Source organism: Neoarius graeffei, chromosome 11, assembly GCF_027579695.1.
Source record: "Neoarius graeffei isolate fNeoGra1 chromosome 11, fNeoGra1.pri, whole genome shotgun sequence".
Taxonomy (NCBI): domain Eukaryota; kingdom Metazoa; phylum Chordata; class Actinopteri; order Siluriformes; family Ariidae; genus Neoarius; species Neoarius graeffei.
Window position 1 is genome coordinate 11599570 of NC_083579.1, and position 14612 is coordinate 11614181.

The 14612-nt window shown below is 42.0% G+C and overlaps 1 protein-coding gene across 6 annotated transcripts in view; it reads left to right on the top strand.

Moving 5' to 3' along the window:
• aftphb (aftiphilin b) overlaps positions 1 to 14612 on the top strand; it is a 51334-nt gene that overhangs the window by 12041 nt on the left and 24681 nt on the right. For 3 of the 6 annotated variants that reach the window (XM_060933412.1, XM_060933414.1, XM_060933416.1), the window contains exons 2-7: positions 1582 to 3210; positions 4257 to 4381; positions 4621 to 4741; positions 8506 to 8562; positions 8744 to 8836; positions 12231 to 12264. In XM_060933412.1, coding sequence (XP_060789395.1) covers positions 1615 to 3210; positions 4257 to 4381; positions 4621 to 4741; positions 8506 to 8562; positions 8744 to 8836; positions 12231 to 12264 — 2026 coding nt within the window. In that variant the 5' untranslated portion in view covers positions 1582 to 1614. The remainder of the gene's footprint in view (positions 1 to 1581; positions 3211 to 4256; positions 4382 to 4620; positions 4742 to 8505; positions 8563 to 8743; positions 8837 to 12230; positions 12265 to 14612) is intronic. The other 3 variants (XM_060933413.1, XM_060933415.1, XM_060933417.1) reach the window with 1 other exon arrangement.

A 14612-nucleotide genomic window follows, 5' to 3' on the forward strand; every position in this document is an offset into this window, starting at 1 on the left:
AAACTCTCTAAATATCAGCTAAAACTATCAAAGTTCTTAAATAATATTTAGGATGGCTATTGTTTTGCTGTTTTGTGGATTTTAGCATACATTTCTGTGGCTTGTGGCAATAATATAGAATTGTACATGATCAAAGTTGATTTTAGCTTGGGGTTTACATTATAAGAAAGAAAGACTGACAGTGACATATTAGGTTGGTTACAAATTGGTTCAACTTATTCACATCTGCAAAATACAGGCCTAGGTGATATCTCTGGGAGTGGTTTTGATGTATTACATGTTGCTTTATTTTTGCATGGTGAGGTTGACATTTACATGGAATTGCCCATATCAGGAAGAATAGGACAACATTTCTCTTTCAAAACTACAGCAATTGGTCTCCTCAGTTCCTAAACATTTACAGAGTGTTGTTAAAAGTAGAGGTGATGCAACACAGTGGTAAACACGCCCTGTCCCAACTTTTTTTGAAACGTGTTGCTGACATCAAATTCAAAATGAGCATTTTTTTTTCCAAAAAACAATAAAATTTCTCAGTTTCAACATTTGATATGTTGTCTTTGTACTGTTTTTAATGAAATATCGGGTTTCCATGATTGGCAAATTATCGCATTCTGTTTTTATTGACGGTTTACACAGCGTCTCAACTTTTTTAGAATTGGGGTTATATGTTTGTTATTGTACTTTTATAATGTTCATTATTATTCTAATCAGTTGAAAATGAAAACCTAAGACGCATACTCAGACAATGCTTATTTTTGCTGTCTTGAAAGTGTATTGTAGGGAGACACCACAGTATCATATTAAAGCTAAAATTTGTGTACTGGTACACCTCTGCCATGGCAATCTCCGAAAAGGATACCAGTGTGCAAATGAATTATTTATATTATTGGCCAGTACGAGCAAAATGTAGCATGCGCTGTGTTTTAGTCTTTCTAGAGCTTTTCTGTTCTTTTGAAATCAAGGTGCATCTGGCGAGTTGCTTGAACAGACAGCGAGACTGTGTAACACAAGCTGTTTGTGCTGACCTCGTTACGTATCCTGTGGTTGCACAGGGGTCAAGCAACATGGCTGTAGGGTTCTATCATCATGCCAGTGATCATGAGGGAAGTGTTTATGCAATGGTCAGCTTTACCATTAGTTTTTGTACTAGAGTACATTTTACCAATGAATGAGATCTATAAAGGAAATGTCCATCTGAAACACCTGATGTGTTTTGTGATTCTGGTGCTAATTTATTTTTTTGTTGTGGTAGCTCAAATTTCAGCAGTCTTAAATGCAAGCTCTTAAAAACAACTACCAATGTTCAATGTAATATTATCGAGAAAGTCATCGTAGTAGTAATGGATTGGTTGGTGCAAATACTACTTAGACAGGTGTTAAAGGTCTGGAGCCTTTTGGGCGTTGATGCTGTGGTTAACCCTGTGTCTGTTTCATAGAGTATGGTGTTAAACATTTATTTTGACGTTTACTTTTGGAATATATCATAACGTTAGCTTAAGAATAATGATTGCACCATTGATCTGGTTGCAACATCCAGGCCAGGCTCAGAATCTATTCCTTTGTTTTCCTTTTCTTTGTTAGGTTTATGTGTCCTCTAGGTGGCACTAGAGGATCATGGAGCCTGATGTTGTCCGCATGTACTCCTCCTCCCCACCTCCACTGGATGAGGACGGAGAGGAGGAAGACGAAGACGACTTTGGTGAGTTCGGAGGTTACTGCTGTGGGGTGTCCTCCAGTTCTGGCTTTTCAGAGTACGACACGTCCGCTGCATTCAATCAGTCGTATGAGACGGATACCTTGCCTCCTGACCTGTTCACGCAGAGTGTCCGTCAGACAGGGAAAGACTTGGCAATTGAAGAGACTGAAGAAATAATGAAGGAACAGGAAGCAGCAAATCCTAAGTCACTGGGATGCAAGACGGATGTTGCTGTGGACCGTGGTAATGGAAAAGTGGACGCATCGAAAGTTCTCCTTAATGGCCCTTTATCCTCTGACTCCCAGGGGGTGCTCTCTATGGTCCCTGTTCCAGGAAAGTATAGTACCTCTAAGCTTCAGGATTTTAAACTGGGTGGCAAAGATGAGCACAGAGATCAAGTGGGACACTGCCTTAGTAATGGACCCCTCACACTTTGCACCAGTAAAGACCCGGAGTGGCCTACAGTAACTACTGCAAACAGTGCAGAATCTGTGCTAGCATCTAGTGCAGAGGATTCCAGCAGAGAAACTAACAAAGCTTCTAGAGCAGAGGGTCCCATTGATTCTCATCAGTTGTTGGAGGATAACATCTCCCGGAGAGGGGTATCTGAGGCTCGGGACACTTTGGCAGGAGAGGGGGTAACTGAATCCCAGGAAGTCGATTCCAGTCTGTCAAGTGAGGGTCAAAGCAAAAAGGAAAAATTGAAGAAGGAGGAAATGGAAGATGATGCGCTCTCTTATCTTTCTGGTTCTTCCAGTACTTCCTTTTGCGAAATACAGATTCCGGGTGGGTCTGAAGATCTTGGAGAGGTTGCTGATGCATCGCTGACACCAGTGGTAGAGAAGAATCCAATGTCTGAGGCACAGTTTAAGGAAAATGCTGAGAATTATAATGAGACTCCAGTAAGCCCAGTGGTTAAAGAACCCCTTGTGGCTCCTGGAAGAGTGGAACTGGAAGAAGATTCTGAGGACTTGCGTTTGCCTGTTGTTGACCCAACAGTGGGGATAGTCCATGATGCGGAAGCAGAGCCGGTGATGAGAGAAGTTAATAGAGTTGTAGTTGGGTCTTCAGTTGAATTGGATGAGGACTTTGGAGATTTCAGTGTCGCTACTCAGGGCTTTCCAGATGTCAGCCAGACTGAATCCATGAGTCAGGAAGGATTTGCTGACTTCGTGACTGCGCTATCAGACTGCTCCTCGCATGATGAGTTTGTAGATACAGACACCCTGCAGGACTTGAAGGAGGAAGAGGAGCTGGGTGCAGAAGATGAGGAGGAGGACAATAATAATCATGAAATGATGTGTTCAGAACTCCCCCCAAGTGATAGCTTTGCAGATTTTAGTTCAGCTCCGTTTGGAAGCCTAGCAGGCACTACAGGTGAAAGTTGGGCAGAGTTTGGGCAGCATGAGGACTCTGAAGTACAGCAGGAGTCATGGGCAGCATTTGGTGAGGAACAGCAAAGTAGTACTGCAACAGCACCCTCTACTGAAAGCCTCCAGACTGACAATGTTTTGGTATGTTGGGGAAATTTTGGGGGAAATTGTTGTTGGTTGCCCCCTCTTAAAGTTGCAATGCAGACTTAAGTGCAAAAAAATTGTCATTGCACTTTATAATTGTCGATACAAAAATATGTACGACTTGAAAATAAGTTTTGGGTGAGTATTTACATTTTTAAAGCACTGGTAACGCCACGTTCTGGGTTTCAAAAAAAGTCAAAGTCCCTCCTGTGCCATGCCCTGGTCTTCCCAGGCAGTCTCCCATCCCAGTACTAACCAGGCCCTTAAGGTGCTTTAGGTGGTGCCGATCTCCGCTTCTGTATCCCTCAGCCTCCAGGGTTACAGTGGGGGACTAGTTCTCTGGTAACTGTGAGAGTTTGACTTCCTACTCACATCTGTATTGCAGCGTGCCTTGCCAGATGGCAGTAGCTACCATTTTTACGATGGTCTTTGGTATGGCCTGTCTGTAAGTAGAACCCACGACCTCCCGGTTGAGAGGCAGACACACTAACCACTCGGCCAGCTCGCGGTCACCTTCTGGGTTCGCCCAATTTTAAATGTATTATTAATTAAAATTAGTACGTCTACCTCCCCATCACACTATGGTGTGTGTAAATGATGTCAGATGATGTGAGGGGAAACCAGACTCTTCTTGGTGATGTAGTAGAGGCAAATACTCTTGTTGACTGTACAAGGAGAACAAAATAATGATACAGAATGAGAGAACAGTATATATTCTCCATAAAAGATCATAAAACTTAATATTTTAAGGTCCACCTTGTCAGTTTCTGGTCCTTTTTCGAAAATAATGTGTGTTAGATTAAGACATGGAGTTGCTTACTGTGTAAGCTAAAATGTATTTTTTTTTAAAAATCCTAGAAGCCGAAAATTAGCAGTAATTAGAGCGTGTTTCAGTCGCAGGCTTGATGACTAAAATAGCTTTAAAAATAAAATAAAAGATATAAAGGATAAAGAGAAAGATGACCCTATTTATTATTATTATTATTATTATTATTCTGTTGGTCTCACTTCCTTCCTCTCACATCATTTTCTCGTTCTGTCAGTTTGGGTTGAGTCACAAACTGCAGCATCTTTTTGAAAGCACTTTCCCTTCGACGATGGCTCCAGAGAACTCCGATGTGCCGACCCTCCAGGCTCTGCTGGAACCCCAGGACCATGAGGAGATCAGGTGTTATACCCATGTTCAGCCAAAAGCGACATTTGCACATTCTGATAAATTGTAACACTCCTGATTCCTTTTTGTAGTCAATAATTCTAACTTCTTGATGTGCAATATTAGTACCATCATTTCATACTTTCTGCAAGCATTTATTTATTAAATATCGCATTTCATTTCTGCATCCGCAGAAGCAGATGAGTGCAGGGATTAGAACACTTCATTCCTCTTTCTTGCCCGTGTTGTTTCAGGGCATCTGTAGTCATGTGGCGCCACCTGTTGGACATTCACAGTGCCCACGGCCTCAAGGTGCAATGGGTCGGCTCACACAGCAACCGAGTTCTGCTGGACTGCCTGGGAATCTACAACATCGTATGTAGAAAACACTTTCAGATCACTGCAAATACTTTGCAGAGTGAACCTTTTATTTAGAATTCTCTCTAAAAGTTTGAACACCTTTGTGAATATGCGGTTCTGGGGTGTTTTGTACTTCAAAGTGTAAAAATATTGGACAGGCTTAACACACATGCATTAATACTACCCAAAAAAATGTGCGGAAGCTTGTTTGAGAGCAGAATGAATATATTTTGTTGTATATTTTATTGAGGAAAGTGAGCCATGGGCCAAGAAACAATTGATAAGATTTTGATGTAAATCCGAACATGTGGCTTGGCGGAGGTATGCACTCTACCTCGCGTACCGACCTTCTAGTTCAAATATTGTTTTCATTACCAAATTTGTTGTTATTTAATTATTTATTCTATCAGGTTGCACATGCAAATTAGCTTCTTTATTTGGGATTTTGGTCAAACGGCCATCAAGAACCGTTTTTGGTTTTAGTTCTGAAAACTAGTACAAAGCATTATAGCGGAGCTCCGAGTGTGCAGAGTGACGCTGTATACGTCAGAGAATATGGTAATGACTCAACCTGATTTTTGATGGCTTTTGCGACCGTACGACGTCCGTAAGTATGACTGACGTCGGTGTACCACCACAGGGAACCCAGTCGTAAATGCAAGGCAACGTATCTCATAAACACTTGACCACCAGAGAACAAAATTTGTATTTTTATTTACATAAGATAGATAGATAGGTTTTTATCCAGCACTTATTTTAAAACTATAACACAGGATTATTTACTAACACATTTTACACTCCTCGGGAGCTCCGCTTTTAGGCAGTACATTTTATATATAATTTGATTATCTCTCCAAGAGTGTATAATCCATTAATGAGACACATCCATTTTTGAAATGGTTAAAAAAAAAATCTTGGTGTGAAATTAACTCTTTCTTGTTCGCACCCCGTTGGGTCTTATCATGATGTTACATTTCAATAAAACTTGTGCTAATTTTCATTCTGTCCTACGACTTGGTATGTTTGGTCCTGTGTCTCTTATCCAACGTCCTCCCAACTGCTTATGATAATGATGATGCCCTTTATTGTCACTAGTCACATGTACCAGCGAAATTAGCCGTCAACCTGTCCGTACATATACAACATACAATTGACATAGGGTAGACAGGACAGGAAGACAGGGATAAAGATAAAAAGGAAACGCAACATGAGGAGAGATAAGGGAAAAAAGAACACCCCCCCCCCCCCCCCCCCCCCCCAATGCTCCTGTCAGGAGTACAGTGTGGAAACATTTAAAAACCTTTTGCACATAAGCACACAACAACACAAGTACACTTTAAACACGGGACTTGAGGGGGGGAATCAGGGGTGGGGGGGGTAATCTAGCGCAAGCAAGCAGCCGTCCGCTCCTGCAGCCATGAAGGCGCTGGTCACGCACCCGCTTGTCACACTGGGGGTAAAAATGGCAACCACGGAGAGTTAGAGAAGGAATGCGAGGGCGAGAGTGTCTCCCGGCAGTGACCTTCAGGGGGAAATGTTGCCCCAGCAACGGCCTAAACCAAGGCCAGTGCTGTCTCGGGGCGCCGAATGTCGATAAGATATCAAATGTTTGGTCTTTCCAGACACAGTCTTTGCACGTCCACACCGCTCGTCCATATTTGTCCATTCCATCCATTCTATTCAAATTGATCTCCGAAAAACGTATTCCTTGCAAAGCTGAAAGCTGCTCTGAGATAACAACCATTTTGTGGTTAAAGTTCTGAATGTCCACAGTCTGAGTGCCAACAGCTTTGCCCACCACTCCAATCATATCGGGTAGCTTTGTGGGGCTTTGAACAGTTGTCACCATTGTCTGATTTCCTCGATATACCAGGGAAATGCCTAATCCAATCAGCAAAAGTCCTGTAATCATGGTTCCGAATAGGTAAATATCTTCAGTGTCCTCCACAGAAAGAATCGCCAGCCACATGACCCGCCACCGCTCCCACGTGTCCATCGTGTAACCAGCCACAAACGTTCCGGCAGGACAGACAGGTTCCCCCGAACCCAAATTTCTCGTCGAGAAAACTGTCAATTTCGTTAGGAGACCAGTTTATCAATTCCATGCTTTTTTTAGTTTAGAAAGTAATGCAGGAAGAGTCTCTTCAAAAAGTACAGCAGACGAGACAAGGCACAGAAGCACAAGCAGGGAAAAAAGGAGGGAGAGCAGAAAAATGTGACCATCTTCCGTGGAAGCATGGAGAGAAAAATTTTATAGCTAATCAGAAGAAACCATTTTTCACTTATTAATGAAGGATGATATTATTGTTATTTTTTTAAAAATCATATCTTGAAAATGTTGCAGTTTAACCTTTTGGGGTCGAGAGCTTCACCAGCGAAGCTCAACAGGTTTAGAATGAACAGGTCATGTATTTGGATAAATAACTTCAAGTTTTTTATGATGAACATATTGACAGAAATTTTACACTTTCCTTTGTGCCCACTGCCAAATAATATTATAGTTCTTAAATGACCTAAATTAGATGATTAGATAAAACTTGTCACCTTCCTCAGTCATGCCGGAGTCATAGTACTAAGTGCGCAATTACACATTCATAAAAGACTATTCACATGGTAACTGCATGATCACTTTCACTCTTTCGGTTTCAATTGGTTTCTCTTTCGTGGTGGGAACGCCCACCATAAACAGGATAAAAATCTGTCAGACGTAGTTTAGGTTATTTGGAGGTAAAACTTGTTGAGAGATGGCACACGGATTTTATGTGCTTTGGATGATTCAAGACAGCGATTCGGTTCAATCTTGAGAACTGCGACACTGATGAGCGGTGCCTCTTTTTTTTTTTTTTGTAAAACTTCGACTCGATCCAGCCAGAGATCAGCTCGAGTAAGTGTAAATATTTCTTCTATTTCTGATGAGCAGATCAGTTGATATGCGTGCGCTGTAGTGCATACACAGGAAAAATGACTGAGCAATTTTTCCGGAGTTAAAGGATTTTCCTCAAAATAGTTAATTTTGCTCGATTTTGAGTTTTGAGAGTAAAATTTGGAGTGGGAGCAAAATTGCAGAGTAATTGTGTAACAGAGTTGGTTGTGGCTCTGAACTGTGTAAAATGGTACAAGAGTTAATTTCAAGAGACACTGAATAGAGTCAAATACCAGATAAATGAAGCTGTTGTAGAAGATAGTTTTAGAACTGGGTGGGGGAGACCTTACCCATTGTGACTTGACCTGATGGGATTAAGAGTTGGCAGTTGGAGGGGTTTTCACTCTTCTCATTGAATGGAATGGAAATTTTTTTTACCCTTCTCATTGAATCCCCCTCCCACTGCCAACCCTTTATCCCAGAACAAGAGGACATACATTTTTGATGACCAGTTAATTGTCCAAATCAATGGAGCAGATTTAAGTTTTTGTGCTTGATCCATTCCTCAGACTGAACAGAATCAGCTCAAGTGACCAAAACTGTTCGACACAATGGGTAAGCTCCCCCCCCCCCCCCCCCCACACACACACACACACATTCCAACACAGACCTAAAACTGTTTTTTACAACATCTTCATTTATCTGGTATTTTTTTTAAAAGTACAGTTGTGACATACATACTACATGGATATTATTGTACCTGAACTTGTGCTGAATACAAAAAAAGTCATATGACTTTGAAAATACTGCTTAGAATTGTTGAAATTGACGACAAAATCATTAGAGTGCCAGAAAATACCCTCAGACCCCAGAGGGTAAGATCTGAAATCACTATTTGTTTGTTTGTCTTTTGCAGTTGTTTACTGGTCAGAACAAGCAGCCTGTCATCGTACCAATGTTCGCTGCTGGACTGGTGAGTTAATTCCAGCACTAATCATGCCACAAATGATCCTAATGCACTGATCGCGAAAGTCTAAAACACTTCCGGCATAGTTGGAATCGTAGTTGCCGATTTACTGGTTCTGAAATGTTTTCTGAGCTAATTATACAGATTAGAGTTTCAAATGTTTAATCACTTTCTCTCTCTCTCTTAGGGAATGCTTGAACCCACCAAAGAGCCTGTGAAACCTTCCTCCACCTTTTCTGCATCTTCACCTGGTCAGGGAAGATCCGCTCTATGCACTCGGGTACGGAGGAAAGAATCAAACAATCATGCAGTTTAATCGAGTCAGTGATGGACAAGAGTGTAACACGCAAAAAAAAAAAAAAAAAAGTGTTATATATGAGAGCATAGTAGTATGTGCAGCAGTGAACTGTATAAACCATCAAGTCCGAGGTTGTGGACGGACATTTCACCTGTGAGCAGTGGTGTGGAGATTTTTAAAGTGGGGGTACGCGATTCGTGATGTCTCCCCTCCCCTCTCCCTCTCTCCTTCTGTTCCTCTCCCTCGCCCCATTCCCCCACCGCGGAGGCGGGGGCCGGCTCCACCCCATTCATTTCTATGGAATTAATTGAAAGAAAAGCACTTTTTCAAACATCCGCTGCTCTGGCATGCTTTCACCTAGAGACGTGATTCAAACTCTAAAACGTAGGAAAACTTCTCCTCCTCTGTGGATCTGGCATTCAACTTTTCTGCTAGGTTCTACACTTTCGGATCAGTCCCGGCTCAAACACCATGTGGGTTCCGGGAGAAAATCCGGCTTTTGAATGGGTGTCTATTGCGTTACACACCAGTGCAGCTCGTTTAGTTAGAGTGTAGAGAGCTTGAAAAAATAGCTCAAACTTTCTCGCTTAAACTGTGTTTTCAGCCACAAATTTCACTCTACAGACATGATTTTCTCAAAAGTAGTAGTCACACTTGTCCTGATTCACACAATGTGTCTACCTAACCGATAGGATTTACAGTTTTTGAATGAGAAGCCTCAAACTGAGGAGAGTGCAGCCAAGAGGCCTCATTGACACCCATTATAAACGTGACAGAAAAGTCACTCATTTTTAACTCGCTCTAGTGTCCTCATTTTTAACACTACAGACAAAAAAATTACATCAGTGTATTCAGGAGACCCTTCTAGCACTCACTGTGAAAGAATTTTGTGAATAGCTGCTTTCGTTTTCGAGTTATTCGTCGTTGTTCGGGGCCTGCTCCTGAGCAAAAAACAGCAGAAAACTGACAAGATCTTGTGTGACTCAGCGCTCCTGCTCAGGCCCGTCGCCATGCCGACTGGGGCCAGTGAGGGAGCAGAGAGGGGAGGGGCTGCTGTCTCAAGCACACACACAATCATTGTAGCGTCATAGCAGGCCACACATTCACGGCCAGCAAACATGCGTGACCGAATTGCTTCGCGCACTGCATCCTCTCACAATTTCCAGCAGGGGAATTGTCACCTCGGGAGAAGTGGGTGGACGGCGTACCCCTGCGTACCATGCCCACTACACCCCTGCCTGTGAGTCTTGTGTGTGATCGTTTTTACACGTGTGCACAGTGCCATTTGCGTGGACCCCCATAGCATTTCATGATTTAGTTTGCAAGAGTGAAAGAACAAACAAAATCCGTCTCGTCTGTTTTTGTTGAAAATCTGCAATGAACACTGTGACTGTGTCAGATTTTCAATGGAAATGTCACTTCAAAGTCTCCCCTGAATCATAACATCAAAACTAGCAGACGGAAAAATTTCCTGAATACTTCATCAGAAACAGTGATGGCTAAAGAGCATCCCTATAAAAGTTATCTGATTGATATTCACAAGTAATCCAGTCAGAAACTGATCAGAAAAGAGAGAGAGAGAGAGAGAGAGAGAGAGAGAAAGTCTGACCGCTTTCCCATGACTCAAAAAGAAAAGCACCGGCAGTTTCCCGACGTCCCGCGAGCAGAGTTTTTACTCTTTTGTACCAACTTCAACCTGCCGTTCCTCCCAAAATACTGAACGGATCTGAACCAGATACATTTCTTTTGGAAAGCAGAGATTATAAGCTTTTTAATGATCTTATTCACGATAGAAAATATTCAAGAGTTCAAGGAGAACTGAAGTCATTTTTACACTTGCTTTATTTCTTAATTAACGTGTTATTCGATTACGTTTTCGATTTTAGTAATCTTATATTGTGACTCGTATTGGCAACTAATTGCAATTAAATATTATACTTATCGGCCTATTCGGTTTTTAGCCCTGTTGAATTTAGTTTGTCGAAATTGGTCCACGGCAGGCATCACTTATCCGCACGATCTTCACGAGACTTGTGCGAGACTTCGAAACGTGTAGAAGTGTCAGCCAGGTGTCAGTGCCGCCATTTGAAAACTGTCTTCCAAACATTTTCCAATATCGCACAAAAACGAGTTTACATGACGATGACTGCCTACTTTTTTTTTTTTTTCAAACTTTCCCGATCGCTTAGCCTAGTAAACTAGACCCACCCGCCTAGCGGCCAAAAATATTTTTTGCCTAGCGAGTGGGTCTAGCCTCACACCATATAAACAAAAACACCCCGGGCATCAAATCGTGCCCGCCAATCACAACGCAAGGTTTTTGTTTGGATTCTTTGGGCGGGCTTTTGCAGGAGTGACGACAAGGCTGCGCGACGCTGGAGAAAGCACAACAGGGAAGATGGCTACGGGCTAGTGAACAGCGCGCGTTTGACTCCGCTTTGGAATCAGTTTTAGAAGAATTAGACTTGGAGTTTTCGTTGAAACATGAGCAGGAAGAGGCTCTCCGCTCATTCCTTTTCAAGAAGGACGTTTTCGCTGTTTTGCCAACCGGCTATGGCAAAAGTCTGATCTACCAGCTGGCTCCGCTCGTAGCCAAAAGGATGGGCTAGTTTGTGCATTACGAAGAATTAATGAACAGCTTTGAAACATTACTTTTTGATTGATTCTTATTTTCCCGTTATTTTAAATTTAAGGGAAATTATTTCACCAAACATCACTAAATAAAAAACTCTCAAAAACAGTTTAAGCAAACCCTTGAAAAACACTTGGAAAAAAATGTGTATGTGGTACAGACCCCAAACTTGTGGTCATTATCTCCAAACTTCTTAATATCTAGAACCTGTTTATTAATTAATACGCATTTTGAAAAATTATTTATTTCAAGGTCTCCCCCACTGCTTTCTGTCGCTCTGACTACGTTCGTTTTGACAACGTTGGCAGATGTCGGTCACTTTGATTTCCGCTGTACATTTTACTTCCATCCTACGATGTCTCGCACAGGTCTCGACGAATCTCATTTACGGCCATTGCTCTGACATATGGACTGATATATTACAGAGCATATTTCAAACACTCATAACTTGCTATAGCAGCGACAAAATAGCGATCAAAATGCATTCCTATATTTAATAAAATGAGAGAATTTTGATCATAAAAAACTTGCCTTCAGTTCTCCTGTAAGCAATGACAGATTTGGAAACTTGGATGAGCGTCTGCGTGGACAGTTTTCACAGCATGGCCAGCGAGCGTCTGATATGCCTAGTGTAGCATAGACGCTTGGAGAGCACAACATATAATGTTCAACTTACTTTCTTTTCTTATTGAATTGACAGTAATGATTCAACTGCAATAAAATAAAATGTTTGTGTGTTTCCAGCAGGTGGTGTCCTCATTACGCCTCGAAGATGACGGTACGTCTCAGCGCCGAGCTTCTTTCTCTGTAACGCAACGCAAAACCACCCGTCACTCTCGACAGAAATCTTACTCCTGATCCAGCTTCCTTTCTCTGCTTTCCTTCATCCTTTATTATCGTCGTCCGCGTTCTTTCCTCTCCATCCTGCTCCACCATTTCTTCCTGACTGGACGCAGATCATCACTTTCTCACACAGCTGAATTTCAGACTCTTCCTCATGTCCTTTAATCATTTCCTCTCAGCTCTAGTGAATAAACTGGACTGCCTTAAAACAAGGTGCCATAGTCCTCTGTTCTGTATAGGGGACGTGTAACAAGAAGCCTTTTGTCCTACTGCTGTAGTATGTCTTCTACCTTTTATCTCTTTGCTGTAATCAGTCTTGTTGTTATGCTGCACCCTGAGATGCACTACCTCATTTGGTCAAGATGCAATATTTTTGACCGACATATTCCAGTCGTACACCACCGAGTCTCAGGCCGCACTGGAACTCCATCAGGTTTGGTGCAAACGAGGCCATTTCACTGAGCAGGTGCTAAAATGTTCAAGGAAAATGCACCAAACTATCAGTCAGCCTCAGGATAGTAATAAAATGGCGAAACAAAATGTCTGTATGGCGGGCGGATGGTGTATATCCATCCGCCATGTATCGGTGGTCCATGTGCACGCCTCCTGAAAGTCAACTGTTAAGAGTTTTTGGTACTTACGGAGAGAATGAACTTCTCATGGCTTCTATAGGTTCTGCAAAACAGAAAAAAGTGGAATTGGTGCCATTGGCCTCGTTTTCTCGCAAAGACACGAGTGGCCACGAGCAGCACAAGGAGACCAGGAATTTTTTAATATTCAAATTTGCCCTAGATAATGAGTTTCCTTGGCAATTTGAGCTTCCTTCAAGCCACAAACAATCCCATTGGCTTACTAACTAACTAACTAACTAATGACATTAGCGGAGACGTCAGAGTTTTTTCTTGGTTTAAAAGTGCGATTATTTATTTATTTTTAAATCAACACTGACTTCTTGACAAATCAGGGGTAGACCAATCATAAATCCGTTATGCTAGCCCACCGGACAAGTCAAAGCTCCGATATGCTGCCCAGTCCCATGTTTTAGTTGCCTGGAAACCACTAATCTAACGTGATCTAATCACAAACGATCAGCTAGTTCAAGTGCATTAATACAGATTAAAGGTATGTATGAATACGAGCATATGATTATTATCCTCTTTTAGTGTAATTATGCAGGCGATTATAGGAAATCGTGCACGCTGATTGGTCGAGAGATTCGGACTATTTCTCAATCACCTCGAGCGACTCGGCAAAACGGCGGGCAATCGCTTCGTCACCGGAAGTGAGGAAGAATTACAAATGATGAAAGAGAACGCTGTTCCTAAAAGCAGTAAAGATGCTACAGAGTTTGGTCTAAAACTATTCAAAGGGAACGTGGACTTGTGATTTTATTTTATCGATTTCAAAACAAAGTATTTTATGGGACACAAGTCTGCGTCGCACCGTTATTACATTTGCATGCTGCTTTTGAAATTTGTCACACAGGTTTTTTTTTTTTTAAATAATCACCTGTGTATTTATACTAAAACAATTATCCACCTCATGCTCAATGAATATTGGTGATTATTATACAGTACATACAGGACACTTTTGGAATAAAAACGTGTTCTATTCCCTTCTAGCGGCTTTCATTCATTTGGTTCGATAGCATGCAATATTGTTAGCACGTCGCTTATCCTATGTGTATTACAGTACGTCACTCTACCCAATGGAGAATGAACGGTGAATATGGTTTCCGATATTGCATGGTTGTCAAGACAACGACCTCGCACGTCAGAAGGGGTGTTCACACGGCACATATTTGCATCGATGCTGCACCGATGTATTTTGTTGCGATATATCTTACACCGGTGTAAATTTTGTGGAGCGTTCACGTCACAAACCTGCTTACTAGAGAGAAGCGTGTTAGCACCGGTGCAGCCCCACTTGCGTTCACACGGCAGTTTTTGCGACCATGCTATACGATAGTAATAATGCGGAAATGAAATATGCGCATGCGTGAAAATGTACTTCCTTTTCCCGGTTGTCATGGCATCACCAAGCGCCGGGAAAACAACGTGGATGAAGACACCAGTGTTGCCAGATACTGCTGACGTTTTCCAGCCCAAAATATGTTCAAATCTGCCAAAATGCACTTAAAACCGCCCAATCTGGCAACACTGGAAGACGCGCAGTTCTGTTGTTGTTGATATTCGCCATTTTGGAAGCGCAAAATACCAGGATGCAAATTATGCAATGCCCGTATGTAATCAACTCTCCTCACGCGTAGCGAGTCGACACCTG